This window comes from Mustela erminea, chromosome 17, assembly GCF_009829155.1.
Source record: "Mustela erminea isolate mMusErm1 chromosome 17, mMusErm1.Pri, whole genome shotgun sequence".
In the NCBI taxonomy this organism is placed as follows: domain Eukaryota; kingdom Metazoa; phylum Chordata; class Mammalia; order Carnivora; family Mustelidae; genus Mustela; species Mustela erminea.
Genome location: NC_045630.1, coordinates 56,809,469 through 56,836,891, shown reverse-complemented (window position 1 = coordinate 56,836,891; position 27,423 = coordinate 56,809,469). Strand labels below are relative to the sequence as shown.

Below are 27,423 nucleotides of genomic sequence, written 5' to 3'. Positions count from 1 at the left end.
TTGCTAGGAGAGGTTTCCAGAGGGAGCACAGATGTCAAAGGATAATATTGTACAAAAAGGTAAAATCATGACTCTGTCGCAGGTATAAAATGAATAGGTGTTTGAGATACTGTTTAACTCATGAGTTAATGAGGGAACCAAGCAGATCTTTTAAGGAGTTCAAAGGAGTCAAAGAAACACAGTGTGTAAGGAGTAAGGAGTGTAGAGGTAAATGGGCAGATGAATGCAGAATTCACTTCTCCACAGGAGGGAAGATTGTCCTTCCTCAGGACAGTTCATTTGTATTTCCCATTGCTCTCAGGCATCCGTAACTTCGAGTTGTAAACTAGCTACCATAGAATCAAGAGTCTGATAACAAGAAGAATATGCTCTAAAATTGTATTTTTCCAGTAAGGCACAAATATTTCCCTACAAATGAAAAAAGGTATATTCAACAAAACATGTTTCAAATTGTTATAAGGCCTCAATAATATAATCTCTAGTGATAGCCAATAAAGTTGGTGTTGCCCACCACTGCCACCACTGTCCCTGAGTATTTCATGCACTCGTGACTTAATCTCCCCACTGAGACTGTAAATTCCTCCAATAATAGGAAGTGAACATTCCATGTCCTTTGTATCTTCCATCTCTTCCTTCCTACTCTTCACTGTCACCGCCTCTGTGGGATCTTAATGCTAAGTCAGAATAGATACTAATAAATGCTTGCTGAATAAGTGAATTCTTTGATTTTGTATAAAAAGGATGTGTCTTCTTTGATACTATTGTATCGGCTCGGGTCGTGATCTCACGGTCCTGGGATCGAGTCCCACCTCGGGCTCTCTGCTCGGCGGGGAGCCTGCTTCCCCCCCCCCACCGCCTGCCTCTCTGCCTACTTGTGATCTCTGTCTGTCAAATAAATAAATAAATAAAATCTTAAAAAATAATAATAATAACCTAATAGTTTTTAAAAAGTAAATGGGATCATAATCATTCATTTTTTATTTATTTAAGGTTTTTTTGGGGGGGGGGCATTGGACCCAGGACCACACCTCAAAACCCAGACAGTTTTGCATGTCTAAAAAGATTTTGATGTGTGTGTGTGTGTGTGTGTATTATTTGATTGTGGATCAGCCAGATCATTATTGTACTGTACTTTGTGCCTTATAGGTAGAAACTATAAGTAAATTTTACTTCCCAGTAAAATTAGTGCCCAGCTTTTCATTATATTTAAATACCTGAGAATATGTGTATAAATATATATCTTGGTTTTTACCTGAATCAGTTTTTTCCTTTTAAATTTTTCTCTAATAATCTGCGTCCGTAGGGGAGAAAATAATTTTTCTCTGTCTTTCAAGATTCTTCTAGCTAGATTAAAAATCAAACTGACAGATTAACAGGAAGAAATCAAATTAAATTCTGTACATACAGGGAACCCACACAAGCATGAGATTCTAAAGACAGTGAGGCAAAAGGAGGTATATATGTCATCCTGAACTAAGGAGAAGGGAAATAGGAGTCTGGAACTTAAAGGGAAGGAATACAATTCATGAGAAGATGAAAAGGAACAAATGTTTGGTGAACAAAGTTTGTTGGTCTATTCAGAAATAACTGGATATAGTGAAGACTGATCCAACAGGCCTTGCTAGGTTAAATATGAAACGTCAGGATACTACCAGATATCTCTGTGAATTACTAAAGGAACATGTGCTATAATAAACATGCATCATTTATTTCTGCTTCATGATCCCCAGATACTATCCCAACCCCACATCAGGGATTATGATCCAGGAAATGAACAGAGTCCTTTTATAGCTTGAAATGTTTGAAGACTTTTAAATCCTTTCCATCTTTGTATAACTTTTTTCTTGATTTCCAATTGGGCCATTTCTAATTTTTCCAAAACTTTTTAATTTTAGGAGTCCATGATTAGGCAAAATAATCCAATTCTAACTAACTTCAAGAATAGCATAAAGTCTCCTTCTCAGTTCTTATATATCATGTCTTTATAAATATAATCCAGTATCATGTTGGCATATTTAGGGGAAGAAGACCAACATTAACACATTCAAAATTATGCTTCCTCACCTAGCTAATAAACAATTAACTAAAGAATTCTAATCATACAAATTATGAGAGAGAACATCACTATTTCCTTCTGTCTGTTTAAAGTGTTTTAAGAAAATTCACTGCCACATAATATCCTAAAAGAAATTGATCATACTTTTCCTGTAATAAATGTTGCTCTGACAGTAAAGCATTAGTAACCAATTGATAACCTAGCAACAATATTGTGATCTCTTTAGATAATTAATCTTAGCTATTTTCCTGTCAGAAGCAACAGTGCTTGATTTTATGTTGAGCTAGAAAGATTGCCAGTTTTGAAAATTAAAAAGCATTCCTTTTATATTATTCATTCCAGTAACAATTTATGATGGCGCATTTAGCTGCTGAACGCTTGTCAACAAACGTAATTATGTTTCGATATAAACAAGATTGGTGGTTTTACTATGCTGCTCCATCTTTGTTGAGAATGTTTTGATTTAGGTTCAGATTATACAAGCTGTGTATTTATGTGTCATTTTTTTCCTCCTTTGTTAATAGTTTTTTCTGATAATTACTTGTAGGCAAACAAGCATGCATTTAGGATCCTTATGCACAGGAGATATCAAACGGAGAAGAAAAGCTGCACCTTTGCCTGGACCTACTACATCAGGTAAAGCAAAAAGGGGTTGGGCCAGAACACAAATATAAAGTTCATAAATCATCGACTGGAAAATACAGATAATTCTAAATCACTTACACTGAAGAAGAGGCACAGTTTACAAGCAACTATTAAATCATTTGCATTTGGTGTCAGGATATATCGCATGTTCCTTGTTTAGATTTTTCAGGCAGCCAATCAATAAAATATTTGCTACACACCTACCCGAATGCAAGACTCTGTGTGAGGTATTAAAAGGATACAAAAACTTCAAAAGCTGTGTCTTTGGCCTGCGGAAACTTATAGACTGGTTGGGACAACAAGGCATAAGTAGATGAAAAGGCAAATAACTCCAGAAGAAATTAATTGTAAGAAATTCGAAAGTATAAGGAGCAGCCTCAAAACACAAAGCCCCATATTATGGAAGACGGAAAGGTAACCATGAATGCATCGGTCTGGTTCCTAGTCCCAGCTCTGCAACAGTCCTAGATTCGTCTTCCCATATTTATACATGGGTGCGTGGCTGGCTCTGTCAGTAGAGCAGGCAACTCTTGATCTCAGGGAGGTGAGTTCAAGCCCCATATTGGGCATGGAGCCTACTTAAAAAACCAAAACAAAGAAACAAAAAAAACTGCATTAGAATAAAAAAATCACATCAAAAATCACATCCTTCTAATAATATTCCATTCTAATGAGTGTGAAATAGGGGAAACCACAAGTGCTGAGCAGAGAGAAGTCATTAGGCCAGAGGGGTCAGGAAACCTTAGAAGGGCAAAGGCCCAAGCTTAGTAGTGAAGAAGATGAATAACCGTATGTTTAACAAAATCTCATGCAAGAGCAATGATAAGGAAGGCAGAGAGAAAAACCAGTGAAAGGGGGAAGAACTGGGCATTAAATGTAAAAAACCCACCTAAGAATAAGGATTTGTGTTGCAGCAAACTGACTCTAAGAAATGTTTTCAGTGTAGATACTTGGTCAGTTACAAAGAATAATAGCCTTGGCCTATTGCCTGGGATCCTTACCCATTCATACTTATAAACTTTAACTTCATTTGGGAAGCACTTTATAGGAAAAGTTATTTTTTCCATGATGATTTATAGAATATGAAAATAATATCTATGTCAACCAGGAGAATAAACGATGAGAAGGAGAGAATAAATCTTGACATGGTGATTACAAGGAAATAAAAGATGTAAAGCTTTAATTCTCTATTTAGGAGATCTGTCCTATAGTTGAGTACTAAAAAATTGAATGACTTAAAATTGGAGCAGTTGTTCCATCTAAATATAAAATTAGAAATTATGCATGTGATTATGAGTAAATATAATATTGATCATCTTGTAGCTATACTGAATTTTCAGAATTTGGAAGTAAGAAACACCTGTGTGTGGAATGTGTATTTATGTAGAATAATATTTACCACTTACTGGGTGCCTACTACTTAACAGAAAGTTTGTTATTTCATTTTATCTTTGTAACAGCTTTATGAGCTAGGTGGTATTAGCGTCACTTTACACCGTAAAATTAAGATTCAGAGAAGTGATAGGTTTTTCTTCGTTCCCTAAGAAGGAGTAATTATTGAATGGCAAAGGGAGGTTTCAAGCCTACATCTCCCTGCATGACTCCCAAATCCCTGTTTTTTCTATGACAACGTATGGCCTTTTTTAAGAATATATTTTAAAGACTGTTCTGTTGCATATATTTATTTGAACCTGCTATTATATCTTAAGTTTCATAGAAGAGTTACCTAAATATTGCTAGGTAGAGATGCAGAACATTCATGAGAATAGTTCTAATATATCTTTCCACAGGAACATATAGCCACTTTTAGATCAAATACATGTCATAAGTTCTTCAATTCAAATCTTTCATAAGGCAGGTGTAAGATTCTTTAATATCCCCATTCCAGTTGAATGGTCCCCTGAATTCTCTTATCTTTCAATGATTCAAACATTAGTGGCAGAAATAGTACAAGAACAATCTTAGGGATGGAACTAAAGCACCTTAGTGCCTGCAGTAAGGAAGAGAGAGTATCAGGGTCAGGTTCTAACACTCTGAACATATGTGAAGTGAGAAGGAAAACGCTTAATGGTTGAGGAGAGGATAATATAATTATTTCTACAAGGTGATTTTGACGTTACAACTCAGTAGCATCAGAGGAAATCATTTATACGGAGTATGGGTATAAACATTAAACTTTAGCCTAAAACATTCATAAGCTTATACCGGCATATTCCAAACGTTGTATTTCAGAACTGTTGTGATTCTCTTAAGAGTTGGGATTTTGGTTATGTTACAAGATTTTTTTTTTTTTTTTTTTTTTTTTTTGCTTAAAGAATAAAATGCATAGAAATTTAATGCATTTTTGTAATTACAGTAGTGGAGTAAGAGAATTATGTTACTCATTTCCAATGCATTTTTTAAATCCATGCATAACTGTTCCTCTCAAAGAGGTAGAGAATGAGGTTATTTAAAAGTCCTCAGTTTTAAAAAGAATATCTTCTAATACTAATGAATCAACTCTAAGGTGAAGATTATTATCCAAATTCAAGTAAGAAATGCTTTTGCATAAATACACTTTGATAATGAGGTTATGAATCCTTGATCATCTTGTCTCTGAAAATTATAATTTTCAAATTCTGGAGTATATTCAGCCTTATAATAGTCAATTATATTTAAGCTTCCAGAGTGGAGTTAGCATGTAGAAGTATTTCAAAGTGAATATTCTCCCCATTTTATAGGCCCTCACAGACCTCCCAAAAAACACATTGAATTGAGATACGTTTTCACACATCCTTTTGCCTTTAGTCAGCATTCTGTCTAAGCAGGGAAAATGCAGGTAAAGATAACTATGTCTCATTTGAAATAGGGGATAAGAGTTAAAAGGCAAACAGCTCAAATATTATGTAATGATCCCTCTGATTTATATGTGAAAAGTTACACAGTTAAACAGCAGGTTTAGAAAACATTTACCAAAACACTATCGGAAGACTATAATTTGGCACTTTTAACTTTATAATCCTGAACAGGGTTTATACAACAATTTAAGACTCTTAAGAATAAACAGTTACATATTATATACATAATAAATACTTTTTAAAAGTCACCTATGAAATTAGTAACCCAAAATCTGATCTTTACCTGCTAGTGTGTTGAGAATTTTACTTACCCTATGTTAGCCGTAGCATTGAGGCATAATGTCATTTGCTTTGTAAGGCTCTAGACTAGCCAGCAGTGTTATCGGTTGAACATTTATTAATTGTGACAGGAACACCGAATTTATTTCAGTGCTTTAGCTTATTTACTGCTCTTTCACCTTTGTATTTTGTATTGACAAAAGAAAATGAATATTGATAAGGTTAGCTATTGATTTTTAAATGTATGGCTTCTTCTCTGACTCATTCAAAGTCACAAACCAAAAGACAGTAGGTGTCTCAGTAGCAAAGGATGTAGATTGACTATTATAAAATTGAGAACTGTTGAAGCAGGAAGGTTTGCCAGCAGAATGCATTTTATAGTTTGAAAAATGTCATCTGTAAAGGTGAAGAAAAGCAGCGAGCGAAATAGGAAGGATATTATTAACACATTCTTAAAAGCCAGTCAGCAGTGTTGGTTATGGTCTGTGTTTTTGGTAGAAGTCTTAGCTTACTAAGGATCTGATAGTGAAAAGATGTGAGTATGCTTTTTGAAATATGGAGGCTACCTCAGTATTAAATGTGGTGTTATCCACAATTAATATTTGCTGTTACTGTTTTGTTTTTTGTTGAACTGATATCCTAGGGAAAATAGTCATCATAGGGAGTCCACCTTTTTTCTATGTATTTATTTATATTATATGCCTAGCAAAGTTCAATTTCTTGGTATAGATATTGGTTCAGGCTGCACTGTCATGGATATGCAAGATTTTGGCAAGAGGTTGCTTTACAGCTTTTTTGTGACTTTCGGAGTTTTTCCTCAGCATCCTACTGATATTTCAATAACAAAATAATCTCCATGAATACTTAAGGCAATAAAGGCAACTTGTAAATCATAATAATGGATGAAGATTTTTTTTAAGTGTGCTTTTAATTAAAAGTCATACTAATCATAATCAGGAAATGGTCAGTATAGCCAAGTGCCCTTCCAAGGTGCTATATCTCTTCAGTTGTCCAAAATTTATTTATCAATAATTATGTTTTTATTTTCTTTTACCACTGGATCTATATGACCACTCTAGATTTTCTTATCTCTCCCAGGATTTTAACATGGGCACTTTGGGGAGAGGTGGTTGGTATTAATTTTGAAACCAAACTACACTGAACCTATAGCAAAAGCCTAAGAAACATATCACCTCTGCCCTCTTGATACATGCACCACCAAACTGCCTTTCAGTCTGATGTTTTAGGAGAGTTTCAGACAGCTCTCCATTATCATTTGGTACAAGGAACACTTAGGGAGAGGGTAAACATCCACATTAGATTAAAAATAATTGTGTTCCTGACAATATAAAAGCCTAAATAATGAGAAAGTATACAAACTACAGAGCAGCAGGCCATGCTGAACAAAATACGAAGCCATCTCTTTAGATGCATAAATGATACTGAAAGAAGGAAATTGTTCAAAACCAAGAATGGTCCTTAGCAGCCCCCATGCCCATGCCCAGTTTTGCCAGTCTAGGTAATCCCTGAGGTAGTTTGGTTAGTGCCCCTGTAGGAGGGCAACTAAGCTGAGGAGTTGGGTATAAGGATCCTATCAAGCCAGAACCTCTGGAAAGCTCTATCCTTAGAAGAGGGCAGACTAGGAACAAAACTTACCCACAGGCACAGGAAAATAAAGAATCTCATTTATACCCAAGCTCCAAGTAGAAGAATCTGAAAATGCATAACCAAGAGCCTACCTCATATGAGTTTCTAGTTTAAAATTACACCAAGTCAAAAAATGAACAGAAAAACTGGTCTTTGAAACAAATGCAGAGCCACTTTGGTGGTACATGGTTTAAACCCCAATGATTCTCTTCGTTTCACAAATGAAAACCTAGTGAAGTCACCTTCATAAACCAAAACTTAAAAAAAAAAAAAAAAGTTATAGACAATTTAAAAACAAAAGGAAGTAGCTGTAGAAAAAAATAAGATAGATATGGTAAAGAACCAAGGAGAAATTTGAGATTCTTACTTATTATGAAAAAATCTTAAAAATTACAAATTCATTGGATGGGTTAAACAACAGGCTCAATACAGCCAGCCAAAATAAAATTAAATTAAAAATTTAAAATAAAAAACAGTGAATTTTAAAAGCAATCTGAAGAGATTACCTAAAAGAAGCACTGAGATAAAAATATGGGAGATAGAATGGCTATGGCTGGAGGACTTGGAGGAGGATGAAGTTCAACATACATCTGATAGAATTTCCAAATGGAGTAGAAAGAAAGAATAGGGAGGTCCATTATTCATGGAGCATCTTAACTGAATTCATTGAAAATGATAGAATTCTTAACAACTGAAGAAAAATGTGAATATTCATATTCAAAAAGTACAAGTCTTTATCAGAAAATAGTAAATATAAAAGTAGTCATACCTAGATGCATTGTTAAAAAAGAAAGAAAGAAAGAAAGAAAGAAAGAAAGAAAGAAAGAAAGAAAAATTTAAGAACACCAAAGAGAAAGAAAAGAAATTAGCAGCCAGGGAGAAAAGATGTAACCTACATAGGAATGATATTACACTGGCAGCAGACTTAAAAACACCAGTAAAGTCCAGAAGATAAGAGATAAAATTTTCAAAGTGCAGAGATAAAATAACCATCAACATGGTGTTTTATATCCAGTTAGACTATTCCCAAGAGTGAGGATGAAATAAAGACAATTTCAGGTAAAAACCAATTATTACTAAGCTTAATACTTCATGTAGAAGAATGGAATTCCTTAAAAAAAATCAAAATCAAGAAGAAATTGTGAGCAAAGAGATTGTTAAACATGTTCATAAAGCTAAAATGTTGAATATATAAAAGTTAATAATGATGATGACATTGCCCATGAAGATGATTAATTTGGGTGTATTAAGAGTAAGATGGAGTAAGCCTGGGTGGCTTAGTCTGTTAAGCATCTTTTTGGCCTAGGTCATGATCTCAGGATCCTGGGATTGAGCCCTTTGTCGGGCTCCTTTCTCAGCATAGAGCCTGTTCCTCCCTCTCCCTCTGCCCCTCCCTCCTCCCACCCCCTGCTTGTGCTCTCCCTCGCTCAAATAAATAAAAATCTTTTTTTTTTTTTTTTAAGTAACATAGCAGTAAAATTCTGGACAACAGTATGGAAATGTGAAGAAATAATAAGTCAGGTATGCATGTTGATATTTAAAGGTAATCACTAAACCAATAAAAATATTTTAATTTCCAAGCTGATAGAAGCAAGCAAGAGACACCAGAAAGGAAGAAACAAAAATACAGAGAATTCCACAAAAAGGTAGAGGAATATAAGATAAATTACATTAAATAATACAAGAAAAATAGATTCAGATACACCAGTGATCACAATAAATGTAAATGGAATAAATGCATTAGTTAAATTCAGAGATTATTATAATAGATCTTTTTAAAAACCTGTAAATGTTTATAAGTACATCTAAAACTTAAATTATAATTTAAATACCTGCCAGATAAACTGGATTTACAGCAAGCAAATGAATCTTTAGGTATTTCAAGAGAGTTGAAACACTGTCTTCAGAACAACTTGGTATCCTAATTTAGACTAATAATTTCTCAGGAGTTTGAAATTTGTTAATAGTGAAATCTCAGTCATTTGGGAGAATGTAGCAAAAGAAATGACATAACAAAGTACTAGTTATACAATATTTTAAGTCAGATGTTCAGTCAGTGAATGGGTAACATATGGACTCAAATGTAAGTCCACATTCTAAGTGGGACACTTTCTAGCTAGTTGACTTTGGGCAGGTGTGTTACTTCTTCAGACCTCAGTGTTACCAGTAAAATGGAACTGATTATCTTTTAGATTGATAAGGAAGATCAAAAGAAATGGTGACTATGGAACCGTTTGTAACCTGAAGAGCTGCAGACATAATTATATTTTGTTATCCAACTGTGTTAGTGTATGTTTGCTGTATATTGTCCTTATGCAAATTGAGAGAAGTTATTACAATTCAGCTATAACCAGTTAATTTTTTTAAGTTGTTTGAAGTATCATTTGTCACTAAAATTTTTTTTTTAAGATTTTATTTATTTATTTGACAGAGATCACAAGTAGGCAGAGAGGCAGGCAGAGAGAGAGGAGGAAGCAGGCTCCCTGCTGAGCAAAGAGCCCGATGTGGGGCTCGATCCCAGGACCCTGGGATCATGACCTGAGCCGGAGGCAGAGGCTTTAACCCACTGAGCCACCCAGGCGCCCCGTCACTAAAATTTTTTATTTGCCATTAATTCTCATGGAAAGTGTATAGGTTCTTGGAGTAAACTTAAGCAAAGTTAGAATCTTGCTTAATCACTGTGTAGTCACGGTCAAATGATACCATGTCTCCAAGGCCGACTATAATTCCTTCCTAGCACAGTTGTTATGAGAAATGGATATAATGAATGTCTTATGCCTAACAAGTAAACCATGTGCTTGGTACACAGTAGGCAAACCATAAATGGTCCTGATTATATATTATTGCAAATAAACATCTCCTTGTGCCTTCAGAACCAACACAGTTTTAAGATTTTTTTATTTTAGTTTTTTTAAAACACTCTTCTTTGATTTATAATGATTCCATAAAAAATATATTTCTGTACAACCAAAATATCTATTAATAAAAACACTTCCAGGGTGCTGTTGGTGCCTCACTCAGTTGAACCTGTGCCTTCAGCTCAGGTCATGATCCCAGGCTCCTGGGATGGAGCTCTGCATTAGGGCTCCCTGCTTAGCTAGGAGTGTGCTTCTCCCTCTCTCCCTGCCTCTCCCCCTACTGGAGCTGTCTCTCACTCTTGCTCACTGTCACTCTCACTCCCTCAAGTAAATAAAACCTTTAAAGAACGAAAAAAAAAAAAAAAAAAAAAAACTTCTCCAAACATGTCAATATAGATTATGTCTTTCATTCTTTACAAAGTATTCATCACTTTGAGGGGGGGAAAGAAATTAGTTCTACATTAAATTTTTATTATTTAAAAAGTATGTGCCTTGTATTTTAAGCAGTTAAGGACTTGAATGGATTTGATTTAGCAAAATTCATGTCAAAGATGCCTACAGTATTGCAGATAAAATGCAGAATCGTCTGAATCAGGCTATTCTATATTAAGAATGAAATCATTAAAACATCTGACAAAGAGTAGTAACACCTACCATTTTCTCACATCTTGTGCTAAATGCTCTTTCCTTTCTTAACAGTAATCAAAAAAAATCCATGTCCTTAAATTAGTTACGGAGAACAGAGGACTACATTATAACTCGTGATTTTAATAACCAATAGTAATAATAGCCCTGCCCCCCAGCTGGCTAGTAAAGTACTAGGGAGAAGGGGACAGGAAGAAAGAGTGAGTGCATCCTGCAAATGCTCAGATGCGCCCTGAATACGGGGGAGGGACTGAGGCAGGGTGCACTAGCTGTTATGTAGGAAGCAGCGTGTGTCACCTCCCCTTCCATTGGCTGTTTATCCAACATCAATACAACACTTTAGGAGCCAAATTACTAAACAAGCTGCCAATTAGGCTTGCAGTCATCTGGACAGATTAGCAGCTAGGAGAGGCCGATACAAGATTTTCATCTCTTGAGCCAATTACGCAAGTGAATTACCATCCACTAAACTCCCAGGAAGATGTGAGGGGGAAAGACCCACTCAGCTGTCAGAGAGAGGCGAGATCCCACAGGAAGGGGTCTGGGGTCGGGAGCGTGGGAGGGTGAGCAAGCTAGGTATTGCTAAAATTGCCCGAGCAGGAGGAGAGCTTTCCAGGAAAGGACTTAAAAGATTTAGCACTGCCAGGAGCAAAAGGAAAGGAAATTATGGTTGTAGGATGCTGTGCGGAGACTGAGTTGTTCCAATCCCAAGTCTTAATCTCATAAAAAGGATGAGAGACCAATAGTAGATCTCACTCCAGAATCACTGTCCATGAAAAATGAACTCACTGTTACCTTGTCTTTAAGGTTGCATAGAAAAGCTTTTTTTCTTCTTTTTGGGAATCCATGTTTCTATGTGGAAAGGTTTAGCATTTGAGGAAATTAAATGTTCTTTTTTTTTTTAATTTTTTTACTTGAAAGTACAAGATTCCGCTTTACCTTATTTTATTTTCATTAAGAAAAGAGAAGGAAGCAGCACCTAAAAAAACAGAGAGAGAGTGTATTCTTTAACGTCTAGATAAAAAACACAAGTATGGGACCACCATGCTTGAAATAATCAACATTTTTAAATGGTGATACTCAATTACCATTTGCTGTTCCCTTTAGAACTGAGAAATAACTGCAATTTAGCCATTTTTTAAGAGATGTATTAAATTGGCCTCATATCTTTTTTAAATATTTAATTTTAAACCTGAACTTTAGTAAGCTTTTGTATCCAAAATATGATTAAACAGATGTGTAGCCCAGAACACCACTAGACCTCTGATGCAATTTGAGCTTATAGATGGAATTAAACTAATTCGTGACAATCACATAAAAATCAAGGATGTGGGATAGGATGCCGGTGCACTGTTCAACCTTATATACCTGATCAGTGGCTGTTCAGAAGATATTAGCTATCTTGAAGGTCGGTCTGGGTTGCCACCATAATCATAATTTCAAAATAAAACTCTAATGGCTCTTTTTCTTATATTAGGGAGGAGTTTTTTTGTTTTCGTTTTTGTTTTTGTTTTTTAATTTTTTATTTTTTATAAACATATAATATATTTTTATTCCCAGAGGTACAGGTCTGTAATCGCCAGGTTTACACACTTCACAGCACTCACCATAGCACATACCCTCCCCAATGTCCATAACCCCACCCCCCTCTCCCAACCCCCCTCCCCCTCAGCAACCCTATTAGGGAGGAATTTTGACAAAAGGCTTTTCTTCAGTTTTGTGTGTGTGTGCGCATGTGTGTAACTAAGGGGTCCATTCTTTATATTATATATATGGGTGTGTGATACGTGCACAGAGAGATATTTTATATATATATATATATGTCTATTATATATATTATATATACACACACACACAATGAATTATGAATTTTTTATATACCAGTCATTGTCATTCAAGCTGTTCGCAACTAAAAGGTTTTTTTTCCATTACACGTTAAGATACTTGTTTCAGTGAACTAAGACCCAATTTAACAAATCCAAAACTGACTCATTGTGGTAACCTGGTTCTTATTTATTGCCTGTTACTAATTCAGCAAATGTATTCCATTCTCAGTCCCACAACATACTGAAGATTGAAACTACCACAATGTCCAATAAAGGGCTTTGAAAATCAATTGATCAGAGTAAATGAATGTCCATTATTAAAACTGATTTCTAGCACTTTGCAGTTTCTTTCTTCTACAACTCAGAATCATGGGGAACAATCCACTTGCTCTCCCCAGAATGCTAGGTACAAAGTACCACATAAAATAAAACTGTTGGTTCAACCTTGCTATTTCGTATATTGTGATTTTTTTTACCATGAAATACGTATCCCAAAGAACACATGGAAATGCAGAGGGACTGTTTAAAGAATGAAATAATTTTTTTTTAAAAGGATGAAATAATACACTGACCATTTCTGTAACCACCATCTGGGCCAAGAAATAGAACATTATACAATGCAGCCCCATATGTAATACTTTCGTTGTTATTATTATTGGTGCTTGAGGATCCGTCCTAAACATAATCTAAGAGAAGGAGAGGGACTGAGAGTCCCAGCCTTCTTGGTTGGGGGCAGAGGACAGGGATGGAGTAGAAGGTGCCCTCATAATCCCCAGTCAGGGAGGAAAAATTAATGATGTTTGAAAAGGGGTAGAGAGGGCTTGTGGGGGTGCCAAGAGAGTAGTGAGTGGTCTTGTTAGCAGCTCCCCATTTCAGCCCTCAAACTGTTCAGGGAAACAGCCACCCACATTTCAGAGCAGAAATATGCTGGACCCCAAGCTGAGCTACTATATACACAAGAGGCATCCTCGGAACTTTGAAAAGTGAGACGATCTTTAGCCCTGAAGGACTAGAGAGGGAACGGTGAAGCAACGACAGCATTCCTGTAAGTTTTGAGACCTCGGAGTTCTACAACTGGCTTGTTGGAAAGCTCTGGTGTAGGAGGTGGGGCTATATATGTTCTCATTAAAACAATGATTGTTTTAAGATGCCCTCATCCCCTTTCCCCCATGATTTCCAGTATTAATTTGATAATCACTTCCTTCTGCAAGGGGAGTAACCACAAGACATGCTCTGAGAGTTGACAGTTGTGATTGCTTTTTAACTGGTTACCTCTAGATTGGCTAGGTTCCCCTTTCCTACACCACAGTCTTCCAGCTGCTGCTCCAGGATGAACAGAGATGGACCCCTCAGAGCCCTGGCCTGCTCTACCTCAGGTGCACACAGCCCAAGGCCAAGTGTGTGGCTAAAGGAGGGAGTCAAGTTCTTATGTTTCCTTGACTTTTACATCTGTTAATGTCTCAATTCTTTGACTTTAGATAATTGGTACTTCTGCACTTTCCCCTAGAATCGAATGTACATTTCATAAGCTCAATTGTTTCCATAAGAGCCTCCAAGAAAATTCGAACTAAAAGTCAATCTTTGAAAATGCCATCAAAAAGAAAATGCTTAAAATAATAGGTGCATCTCTAAGTCATCTTTGCTAGGAACGTACTGGAAACAAGAGCTATTTCTAAATCTCACGATAAGCACTGCCCAGTCTCCTTTTCCAAAATAAGAAATGGAGGTAGGAGATCAGGGATAGAGGGAAAGGGGAAGAATTATTTTATATATAGCACCATCTGTAACTTTAATAGTTTCTGTATTTATTATTTTATTTTCCTCTATTTTTTTCCCTTCTTGTCTGCGTCTATAGTGATCAAAATGTAGAAATGGAGGAAGGAGAAAGAAAAGACTTATTATAGTCCAAATCATAAATAACAAGAAGAGGATTAGAACAGTGTAAACAATTCCTAGGAATTAGGGATGCCAACAGTTGTGCTTTTTGTTTGGTTTGGTTTTAGTCTTGGTTTTATTGAATGACAATGCCCCAGGCAAATGTACAATACTATGGTGTTAGGTTGGTGATTTTCAGCATTCCCGTTGAGGCTAAGGCAGAAATGAAATAAACCTCTTTGTATTTTATCATTTACTGACGATACTTTTCGTACAAGATCTCAACTGATTCTGGCCACTTTCTGTGAGGTAGACATTGTTCCACCTGTTTTATAGATAAGGCGACAAAAGCCACAGGAAGTTAAATAACTTAATCAAGCTGCTGATTAGTAAGAGCTGAAACTCTAAATGAGATCTTTCTTCCATTCATCCCTCTACCCCATTAAGGTCCTCATCCCAAGATGAACCCTGCCCCCACCACCAGCACCTCCCACCCAGGTACCTTGTTGAAAGAAAAACTTAGGAGAATATGATTTTCTTAGCTTGGGAGTATCATCTGTACTAATGTGTTTTGGGGATTGTGGATTTTTGTTCTGTTTGGTTTTATTTTTTGTCCTTTTGTAATTTCAGGATTTGTAGGGGAAAACGCCCAGCCAATCCTAGAAAACAACATTGGAAACCGAATGCTCCAGAACATGGGCTGGACACCTGGGTCAGGCCTTGGACGAGATGGCAAGGGGATCGCTGAGCCCATTCAAGCCATGCAGAGGCCAAAAGGATTAGGTCTTGGATTTCCTCTACCAAAAAGCACCCCTGCAGCTCCCACTCCCAATGCAGGAAAATCCGCCTAAGAAGAAAAGCAAAGAAGAAATGTTTTACAATTTTTATTCACGATATAGATCCCCATTGTCCTAAAATTACAACATAGCTTCCATTTTTGAAGCAGAAATCTCCATGGGCTCAAACTCATCACTCTAGCGTCCTAACCACATACCGTCCAGCCACAGTGAGAGAGATGGGGCTCTGTCACAGTTCCTGGTGCTAAAGTGAAAACCTTCACCTTTTGCAGTTTTCAGCTATTTCTAGGTATAAGGAACACTCATTTCTCCTATTTATTTTGATCTCATAGGTCAGTCATTTCTAGCGTGATTTGTTCGTGTGTGTGTGTGTGTGTGTGTGTGAGAGAGAGAGAGATGCCCAGGCAAATGTGAGCACACCCACAGGTTTCTCGAATGGGATAGGCCAGAGAGGGTGGTGTTTCTATCATCCCTAGAACTTGAAAGACCTCACATTTCATCAGTGAAGTCCTAAGATAATCTTCGTGTGAAAGGCTTGCCAATTTCACGTTCTGATTTTGGCTCTTTTGTAAGGATTCTGTAGCAGGGTGGTCCCAATTATCTCTCCTTGGACAGTGTAGGATAAAGTTCACAGTTGACAAACAACAATTAATATTTCCCTCTGACATTCTGACCAAAATAAACCTCATCATTGTAATCACCAGAGTGCCCACAACATTACCTTAATGCAGATTTTACAAATTTTACCTCATCTAGAACAGAAAATAATTATTGAAAGAAAAATGTATTTTTTAAATTCACCATGACTGAACTGTAAATTCTATTAATCTAGACTGACTTCTACCTCTCTCTTCCCAAAGGTTGATATTTTTTTAAGATCAGTGCAACTGTGGTAAACTAATTTTCAGTTTTAACCATTGGAGACTAGAATGATCGAATCAGTTTGTTTGAAAATCTAAATGGCTCTTGCAAGAATTCAGATTTCTGGCAATGACCCAGCCCATTTACAAGGTGAACAAGAAAATGAATGGTGATAATTTGCCATCTAACATCTAGGTAGTTACTTTAAAACCAAGCAAAACAAGTCATTTTTATTATGTGCCTCCTATTTTTGAATCATCTGCTTTGTAATGCCAGAGGTTCTAAATAGCTCTTAGCTTAGGAGATGATCTTCATTATTAAGGACTGATAATATATTTATAATGGCTTTTATTGGTTGAGTAAAGGTCAAGCTAACACATGTGAATCACCTTTCTGATGGAGTTTTTTAAGGCTTTTTTTTTTTTTTAAGAGCAGTTTTAGGTTCACAGAAAAATTAAGAAAGTACAGAGATTTCTCATATACCCTCTGCCCCCAAACATGCACAGCCTCCCCCATTATCATCCAGAGTGGGACTTTTGTTAGGATCAATAAGCCTACATGTGTCAACATCATAGTCACCCAAAGTTCACAGCTGACCTTGCAGTTCACTCTGGTCTTGTACATTCCATAGGTTTGGATAAATGTCTAATGACGGGATCCACCATTGCAGTATTCACACAGAGCAGTTTCACTACCCTGAAAATCCTCGATGCTCCCTTGTAGTAGGTTCTAGAAAATTTTGCAAATGTTTTTTTAAAGGAGAAAGAGGAGGTTTGTGCAGATAGTGGACCTTTCCTAGGTGGTCTCGTAACTGCCAGTTGGGGAGAAAAAGGTCTGTGGTTTGCCAAATGTCCACGTTTAAGAATTCTCTTCTTTCCTAGGGGTATTGTGGGTAAGAGGACAGGTTGGTTAAGAGATTATAGACTACACAGGTAAATTGCTCTTTTGAGGCATTCTTATTGGATAGAGTAACCCTGTAGTATGATTACTTTTATAAGTTTGTTTCTTGGAAATTTGTCACTTAAAAAAAATGCTTTTTGCTAAATACTCGTTCTAGCTATGTAAGGGGGGAAAGCTGGAGGAGATCATCTATAATACCAGGTTAAAACTTCTCTATGGTCGTGTAGAGTGCTTTAGGATCTATTCAAAAGATTTTATTTTAAAATCCATTGCCTGAAAATCTTCTGAAACCCAAGAATGTTGAAAAGCCAAATTTGAAGCTGCTGATAACACACATTAAGTGTATTGTGAGACAGGTCCCAAACTCCTGAGGACAGCCTTCTTTTTCACTCTGCAATGTTCTAACCCTCATAGTGAGGAACTGCAGAATGTATACCAACTGGCATGGGGAAACTCCCTCATAAGACATTACAGTCTTTATGAACACTTTGTATTGTTTCCCTTAGGGACAGGTACTAGTCCTCTGAAGCAGACCCTTGGAGATGCTCATTTAGCTTGGATGTTCTCAAACACTCCCTCCAAAGTAGTATTTACATTATCAGCAAGCAAAAGATCAAATTCTTGATGTCTAGAGCCCTCTATGTGGCTGTCAGAAGACTTAAAATATTTTTTAATGTTTGTAAGTATTTAACTTAGTCAATACTCCAAGTAGATATTATCACGGAAACATACATCAGAAGCACATACATCCCTTCGCCATTCAGTCCTGAAGAACAGTCAGTGCAGACCTGATGTTCTATCTGTACCCAAATGTAATTGGAGAAATAAACACAATTAAAATACTGAATTTTTAATGTAAATCAAATATCTTTCAAGATATGAAGCCCACTAATTTATGTTTCACTTACAGTACCAGTTAATTTTTACCTGCTTGTTACGATGCACATAGAACCCAAAGCATCCAAAGGAATTCTGATTTAGAATGCACATTCATGTCTTCTGAAAAAGCTGGTAAGATTTTCCTCTGCTCCTTTGTGAAGTCACTTTTCTACTCTACAGTATCTAAAGCCCATGTCAAATTAATCAGTCATGCTGAACTGTAGAGAATACATAGGTCTCTTCCTTTATGGTCTAAATTATCTCTAGCTGTAGCCAAGAGGGGCTGAACATGACTACCTTAGCAGTTCAACTTTTTTTCTTCGTATGCCTATTAAACTTGATACTGATGAGATGGTGTGTTCGGGTCTTTTCCTTCCTTCCTTCTTTCTTTCCTTCCTTCCTTCCCCCAAATGTAATTTTTAAGGCTATATTCCCCTTAAACTTGTTTGCTTTCATTTTTCAATTACCTGACACCCCTTTAAAAGAAAGTACATAACTAACTGAAATTTACCAATTAATTAGTGTCAACACTTGAATAGATAGACTTTATAACTCATACTGTGGTTATCAAACAGAAGTGAAGACAGTAGGGTTAAAAGATATGCACAATGTATACATATAGGTGTGTTTACAGGCACAAACATGTGCAACAAGCAGACATGGTTGCAAAATACTGCATTTTATTAATACGTTCATTTTAACATTGTGAATTGATGTTCTTGTAATGAATTGAACTGACAGTTGCTTCTCTTCACATTTTCATTTTGAGCCATAATTTCACAAAAGAAAATAATTTCTTCCTGTATTTTGTCTTTCTAAAAACAAAAAGTGATCTCAATTAGTATTGTAAAATGAAGTTGGTTAGCAAAGATTATTTTGGATTTTTTTTTTAGGTTTTTTTTTTTCCTTTTGATAGAAAGCTATATTAATAGTACAACAAAGAATGAAAGAATAAAACTATGTTTGAAAATGTTATTTATAAGCAGTCATTGTCTTTGTGCTTTAAATGTTTACCTCTTAACCTTAAAGTAATAAAAATAAAGTTGAAAGTATTCTAAAAAATTTTTTAATTACTACCCTTTGACAATTCAGATCTAATAATTAAATTCATTGCTCCTTTCTAAACCCTGGAACATTTCAGTATTTTCAAAAGATTTACAGAAAAAAAATTGGTGAACATATTTGACTCACACGTTTATTCACAGCTGACTGTGACCTGTTTTACCACATTTTCATCATGTGTTTAATTTCTCTGAAGTTGGGCTAAACTGTCTCAAGGCCTCCTTCCACTCAAACATTCACTGATTCTCAAGTAGCAAGTACACACGTTCTCTCTCCGGCTGCTTGAAATATCAATGAGAATCCTATATGTTCCAGTCACTCCATTTCCTCCCGGAGCATTGTACCTTTCATAAGCGTGCTTGGGTATTTTAAATATTCTGTAATACTAAAGTGTTGAGTTTTGTTTGCTGTAAGAAGCATCTCACTGTGTTGATAAAACTGTATCATCTCTCCCGAAAAACTAAGTAGTGTTGTTAGAGTTTTTTTTTTTTTTTAATCCAGTAGGTATTAAATACTCATTTATTTAACAGGCTTGCAGTAATATATACTCAAATGACAAGTGGACCATGAAGGCTCCTTCTGCTGGGTTCCTACTAAGCAAAGACTCATTACTTTACACACCTGACATTTTAAGTAGATCCAGATTTGTCTCTAGTGAGCCAGTGCCATTAACTGCCAGAAGTATGATCTACTATTGCCACTTTTAGTTTTATCTGTACATTAGAGTTGTCTTCTGTCTTCGAATTGTCAGACAGTTTAAATCATTCCCGGATTCACAGACCTCACTCCTGTTCGTGATCAGAATGTCCTATGTTTACCCCTTAATCTTTCAAGGATGAAGTTGGCTAACAATTGAAGGTGATTTTTATGTTTGTTTAGGTTAGGTTTTGGCTGGGGGGGGGGGTTGTTTTGCTGTTGTAGTTTGAATTTTCAAAATAAATCACTGGAATTTTGAATGCGTGTATGATACTTGATCTTTCGGGTGTAAGATGGTGTAATTAATCTGCACAACAAGACTGCGTTGTGATAGTATCCCAGATAAAAGGACAACCCCCTTCAACTATTTTTTACCTATGTTTCATCTTCCTATTAAATTTCTAAGAAATGTTTATTCTTCCTGAAGGCAACATTCTTTAATAAAAGCAGAAAGGTGAGAACTAGTATGCTAACTGAACATGTACTTAAAATAAGCTTCCTAAAATGACAATTTCTTATGTCCGTCCCTTATTGAGGTGAGTTTCTTCACATGCTAGAATTTCATGGTTCTGATAAGCAAATGAGTTTGGGGTGACAGTGGGAATGAGAGTCTGTTTGATGGACAACGTGGCCAATCTGGAATTCTTAAGTTCTTTGTGGATGGCTATAATTCATTATGGACACGATAAATAGGATATGCACAATTTTGTATGTGGATGTGAAGGCCTTGGGAGCACACGGTAAGGGTGTGAAATTTGAAGTAATTCTAACACAAAGGCTATTATGTCTGGTCCCTAAATTTGGAAGGCTTGGTTCTTGACCCTCACACAACTTTACATGCCTTTCCTGTTACCTGGCGGCTTTGGATTCCTCTCCACACATCTTAGTCTACTTCTCCTATTTTAATGTCACCGGACAGCCTTCCCAAGAGGAGACAATTGCCAAGCCCACAGGAAACCAGCATGTTTTGACTCCTACGCCATTGCATTTCTCCATTAGGTCCCTTAACAACTCAGCTAGAAACAAGCAGCAGATTTTCTCCCCCACTCAGTGAGTAATTGTCTGCGCCACAGTGACAGATGTGCAATATAGCAGCTTCTTCAGGAAAAAATTAACAGTTTGTCCAGCATGTCAGCTCGCTCTTTTTAGTGCTTGGGAGGTCTTGGCCCCATTATGGATGATTTAGAAATTGAGGCAAGCAAAGACCAGCTGCCTTTGCTGAAAGCCTTCGTCAGTCCCCCTCATCTGCATTCCAAGACTCACTCACATCCAGAAATTGGTGGAGCCCCTCTGGCCACGAGATGAGTGTGGGCTGACAATGCCTTGATTTGTTGAGAGAGAGAATAAATGGGTTTTTCAGAAGATGAGGAAATATCACCATTACTGGCCAATTTGCAGCATTTTATCTGTTCTTCAAACATGTCACTTTTGTTATTGTTGCATGGTAATTACATAGTGAAACGGAAAGAAAACAAATTCTGGTTACGTATTCAGATGGATTGCAAAATCATATAATCCTGATAAATGCCCATTTATGATACACACGGATGAAAGGTTCATTTTAATTTTGAATGGCTAGCTCAGCCATAATGGGATATAGGATTAAATCCCAGAGAATCTGATTACCTAAAAGCAAATAGTCTTTCCCTTCACTTCCTCAGATCCAGGAAATTCAAGGGGGCACCGTAAAGCATTCTCACAAACACGATTTTCCTGAGATGATGCAAAAAGTGCATTCAGGATTGTGTTCTGAAAAGAACGGAACTTTCTGTGAAACCAACATGTCATCTCATCGTGGGGATCATCAGTCAGTCAGTCCTGAAGGCTGCTGAAGTCCAGAAACGAGCTGGGCTAAAATCTTTCCAGCCTTGCATTTTGAAACTCAGGTTCCTGCTCACTTCTGCAGTCTCGCCAAATATTTGGTATTGGAAATCGAATGCTTTTCTTATGTCCCTTTTCTCAGAGTTTTTCTCCCCCATTCCCAGGACACATTATTGTAAAGAAATGTTGCCAGTGGAAGTCTAGCTGAATGTACGGATAATGCAAAGCGAGAAAACGTAAAGGAACAGGGGGCCAGCACCCCAGGATTGCCACTTAAAAGTGTTGGTGTGTAAAGTAATGTGTCCTTGCTTAGTGGGAACCCAGCAGAAGGAGTGTTCATGGTCCACTTGTCAGATGAGTAGATATTACTGTAAACCCGTTAAATGAGTATCTAATATCTATTGGCTCCCAAGCTTGCTGTGACAGGGAAGGAAGAAGCATACCAGCTCTTCACTGCCTTGGCCCCAGGGGAACCACGTGTCACTTCTCTTCAGAATCCATCAGCCAGTACTTGTCACATGGACCCAGTTGAGGGTCCTTTCAAAGAAGCTGAAGAAGCCAGGAAAGCACATGGCTATTTGTGAGCACTATTTCTGCCACATAAATTTAATAGGACATGTCCACACTATAAAACAGTGAAGTAGTATCTACCATATTTTATTGAATGTTAGATGCCATCGTTTGGAAGAGGTACCTTAATTTTATGTACCGTTAAGGGAGAAAACAAAACGCTGACCAACAACAAACCACCACCCATGGCAAGATCCATCCCAACCTCAGAAATACTAAACTGTGAAAACATGACAAAACACGTTCATATCAAGTAAATGGTGCGGAGAAACAGCGCTGAAGAATGTCAGGGAAGGCCACATGGATAGGTGGGATTAGATGGGCTCCCTGAAGAAAGCTAGGGTTTAACTAGAAACAAGGAAGGCTCGTCTCTTAGCTCCTGCTGTGTATGATACAAACAACACAGGCGTGGGCGTGATTCCAAGCGGGGTGCCAGGCCCGGCCCTACCGCCTTCTGTGTGACTGGAAGCAAATGCATGAGCTTTGGGCTTCTTTGCTAAAGTTGGAAATAATTGCAGCAACCTCATTTAGTGATGAGGGTTAAATGTAATAATGCATGTAAAATACCTTAGTACAGTGTCTGGCACATAGAAGGTGCCTTCAATTTGCTACACTTTTCTGCTTCAGATTAAGTGATAAATTGGTTTTTTTGATTTACTCTTCCAGTTGGGAAGAAAAGGTTGGAGAGAAGTACAAAGACATTTTGACTTTGCTAGCAGTTCCTAAGAAAGAGAGCAATACTCAACAGTCCTCCTAATTTCGTAGCCATGGATGACATACCCTTAATAATAAACTTAAGCTGTGACTCCAAGTATTAGGTTTTAAGAAATCATTCAGGGAGTCTCAGTCAATTAAATGGCAGACTCTTCATTTCGGCTCAGGTCATGATCTCCATGTGGGGTGTAGAGTCTGCTTGAGATTCTCTCTCTCTCTCTCTCTCTCCACCCCACCCCACCCCTGCTACTCTCTCCCCATCTCTCTTGCTCAAAAAAATAAATTAATTAAAATCCATTCAACTAAAACCTATAAATGATAAATATACAGAATTCAAGCACCTGCACTCAATAATTTCTTATTAGCTGACTGAAAATCATTCAGAAACTACTGACCATGCTTACCAAGGCCTTTGGAACCTACCACGGCTCTCATTGATGCTACTCATCTTATGGAACTGGGAGGCACAAAACTCACTGAGAGTCTCTCATGCCCAGGACCCTAAGAAGAGCTAATGCTTTAAGTTCCTCAGTTAGGTTGCTTGCTTAAGATGCTTAGTTGAAATTCTGTCTTTTCACAGGATCTCTTTGAGAATACATTCTAGAACAGGGCTTACCAAACTCTAAAGTATATAAGAATGACCAGGGAGCACTTAAAAGATCGAGGTTTTCCAGTGGCACTCTCAATAAGACATCTGAACATAGGTATGCAGTTGAGAAAGACTGTCCTGGAAGCACCAGATCGGGTCATCCTCCAACCTGTGCTACATCGAAGCCCAGGCTTCTATGATGGGCCCTCCTGGGTCATCTACCCCAGCTCTCCCTTTCTGGGAACTGTCCTCAACACCACCCTCCCACCCTTTCCCAGAGACAATTCCCAGGAATTGAAAATTAGAGGAGATTCTATTCTGCCCTTGGTGTGAATGGTCCCTTAATGGGAGAAGCAAAGAACAGGGAAGCAGAGAAAGGCAGGATGTTCATGAGTTAAAGCAGGGCGCAAAGGAACAGAAAATGAAGATGAGAACAAACACACTGTCTGTCCCACAGCCCCAGAGCCTGGTATAAAGTTGCTAGATGTCCTCTTCAAAAAAGACCAGAAGACCATGACAGGGAAGGTGGACTGAACATTTTTCTGTAAGAGAATATAACCTCTCTTTTCACAGGACTGGCCTTTTGCATTATTGGGCAGAATACTCACCACATGGGCCCAAACATCTTATTAGCAAACAGATGCATCAGAGGGTGAATCGTTCGCATTACACAAAGATTTTTCATGTTGTAAAAGAGCACAGGGTCCCTTTTGGTAGCATTTTCTCAAGTGCTTATTTACAGATCATTAAATACTTAACAGAGGGAAGAAGTAAAAGCTGAAGTGCTTGAGCCAGTATTTATTAAATATCCCTCATAGATTCAGATAAAGCAAATCTAAAATCATAATGACAGTTAATTGTCCAGTTTTTAGGTTTTTATGTTAGCAGATAGGAAGCTAAAATAACAGCCTGTCCAGGTTAATACAGGACTCCTGAGCACTCTACCGTGGTTGTAATTCTTTTCTGAGGGCTTATCCTCAGTCCCATAAGACACCCCTTTATCTTATAATAGATGTCCTTTTTTTGGTAGAAGTTAAGCTTTCCGTTATTTCCGTATAGTACTCATTTTCTGCTGGATGTTAGCTAATATATAAATGTATTATAAAACACCAAAAAGTACTACCATAACTTGACCAACTGAATTTTTTCTGATTGTGCAATCATCGAGGAATTTATAGTTTTTAAAGGAGCTATTACACCTTATAATGCTTTAATAAAATTCCACCTTGTAGCAGTGAAGTATTTTAAATGACTTGGCCTCGTTTGCCTTTTCTTTTCTCAACTGAGCCCGACTCTATCAAATTCTAAGCCGGTGGTTCCCGTCTGTGGAAGAGGCCTGTTACCGCAAAGGACTCTCAGAAGCCTGAAGAAGAATTCTGAATATTAGTTACTTTACTTTTTAAATATGTTAATGGATATATAGCCTAGAACATTTTTCTCTGAGCCGTTTTCCAATTCTTCTGTGTCACAGAGTAAGGAGAGCATGGCAAATCTGTAAAATATGATTAGAAGCCACTTCCTGCAGCCTTTCCATGCCCCCTTACAGGTAGCTGGTAGTCACACGCCCGGGCTTCGGAGTTCAGCTGGTTGGTGAGGGAAAATGGCGGCCGCTGCTAAGATGGCTTCCCTTGATAATCGGCAGCTGCCCAATTTCCCATCCAGCTCGTCACCTGCCTCCAGCTTTTCAGACTGGAGTTCTAGGAGCCCGTCTATGGAAAGGAAGCAAGCAAGCCAGCAAGAAAGGTGGGCAGAAAACAGTGCGCAATCCTCCAGCTCCCATGGTTTGTTTTCCCTTTATATCTGGAACCCGGGGCAATACCACAGCAGAAGGCATGCTGAACCAGGAGATGGCGAACCTGATTACAATTAAATGCATTTTGCTGGTTCTGTATCCAAATTTATCAAAATGAGGAGGTTGGATAGGAAATGGAATTGGTATTTCTGAGGGCCCTACAACATGCTGGGAATTTCATATGTAATGTCCCTGTGAACTTTCGCAGATATGTACAGTTGCCTCTCATTGGTCCTTCTCAATTATAAAGATTAGACAACACTTAACTTCGACAATACAGACGAACTGGAGGAAAATATGTGTTCCTAAACTAGCAGAAAGTCCAAATACTTCATATTTAAGGACACACAATGTTACTGTTTACAGGTAAATCACTAATAACTCAAACTAGCATTGAATAAATTTTACTTAAACAAGTAATATTCAAATCAGTGTTTCTCGGCAAATAGCATCTGTATGGTAGCAAGAGTTCTGAAAATTTTATTTTCCCTCAGTATTTTATTCCCCTTTGGTATGGATGTTAATTGACTAGATAAAACTATCATTATGGTGAACAGGCATACACTAGCCCAGGTCAAGTCTCAATGACCACAAATTCAAAATCTGTGGGGCCCATATAACTGAGATTTGATAATATCATTTGATACATAGTTCGTGATGTGTCAGATTTCTGATCATATAGGATAACCAAGGACAATATGACCTTGGTCAAGAGCCCAAGAAGAAGAAAGTGATGGTTTTGTGGGTTTGTTTGTTTGTTTTTTCCAGTTACAGAAGTAGGGTCCAGGGTAATGACCTTAACTCCATATAGAGTTTGAAGCATTGGAACAGGTTTAGAAAAACTCAAGACAAATGACTAAAGACTAAGGGGACTGACTTTAAGAAAAATATAGGCAATGAATAATGTAGAGTTTGCTAAATAATGACCCCACAGAAGGTTTAATAATCCCAAGAATATTTTAAAGACACAAATATCCAGAAGGAGTAGAATTATTTCAGGAATTACCCTTTCATTCTAGAATGAGAAAAGTATAGATTGGTTGGTTTAAATAGTTTTTTAAATGATGTTTGAGTAAAAGGAAACAGAAACGTGTCTGTTTTGACATTAAAGTGCTCAAGGGAAAAACTCTTAGGAAATCTCATTCTGAATTAAATTGAAGCCCATTGTGAATCCATTGAAGGCAACGATTCCAGCCCAGCTCTAACATACCTGAGAATCGCATCTCCTGACTCCACAACCAAACCACCTTGGCAGTTGGGTTGCTAAGCCAGGAAAGGTTTTGGGTGCATCTTCTCACTGGGCACAGGCATTCTGTCCATTCTTTTGCTCATGAGTAGCATACGGTTTTGCTGGGACCTTTTCTGGGTCTCTTCGTTACTCTGACTTTTGCAGCTATGAAAATAACCAAAGTACGGCACAGGTCATTAGGCTAGGTAAACTGCTCATTACAGAGTGAAATGATACCAATGATAGTCATATTCTGCCAATGCAGACCGTGCCTACTTCCTACCATCTAAATAAATGACACTTGTGAAGTATTTATGGAGCATCTACCATATGCTTATCACTGAACTGGTCACTGTGAGGAGTCGTAAGAGTTTCATTGTGTATTCACTGCCCACAAGAGACTTAGAATCTTTGTAGAGACATCCAATATATATATATTCAGGATTGATATTTAAATATTTTGTAATGAGACTGGCACAGGTGCTGGCCAGTGAGAGTGGCTACCCATCTTATCTGAACAGATACCAGCGATAAGTAATTGATAACAGTGTGTGTTGGTGAATCCCCGCCCAACTTACATCTGATGATTTTTTAAGTTGGAGGAAAAAAACTATACCTAAAATGAAACATTGAATATAGTCCTATGCCGATATACGTGATGGAACATCAATGCTGTGTGTGCTGCCCTTCCCCATCCATGGTGGACAATATTGATCAATATTGGGCTCCTCCATGATGAAACCAGGTACAGTTCTTGCCAGTCAAAGGCAATCACAGTTAACTCATGTGACAAAATCCATTCCCCATCCCTTATAGATGCCATAAGCATTGATCACAGAAGGGGGA

The 27,423-nt window shown here is 37.4% G+C and overlaps 1 protein-coding gene across 2 annotated transcripts in view; it reads left to right on the top strand.

The window, feature by feature from the left end:
- The window catches only part of GPATCH2 (G-patch domain containing 2), a 172,833-nt gene extending 153,666 nt beyond the window's left edge, over positions 1–19,167 (top strand). For both annotated transcript variants that reach the window (XM_032317200.1, XM_032317199.1), the window contains 2 exons: positions 2,604–2,692; positions 15,299–19,167. In XM_032317200.1, the coding sequence (XP_032173091.1) occupies positions 2,604–2,692; positions 15,299–15,519 (310 nt within the window). In that variant the 3' untranslated portion in view covers positions 15,520–19,167. The remainder of the gene's footprint in view (positions 1–2,603; positions 2,693–15,298) is intronic.
- Positions 19,168–27,423: the final 8,256 nt, after the last annotated feature.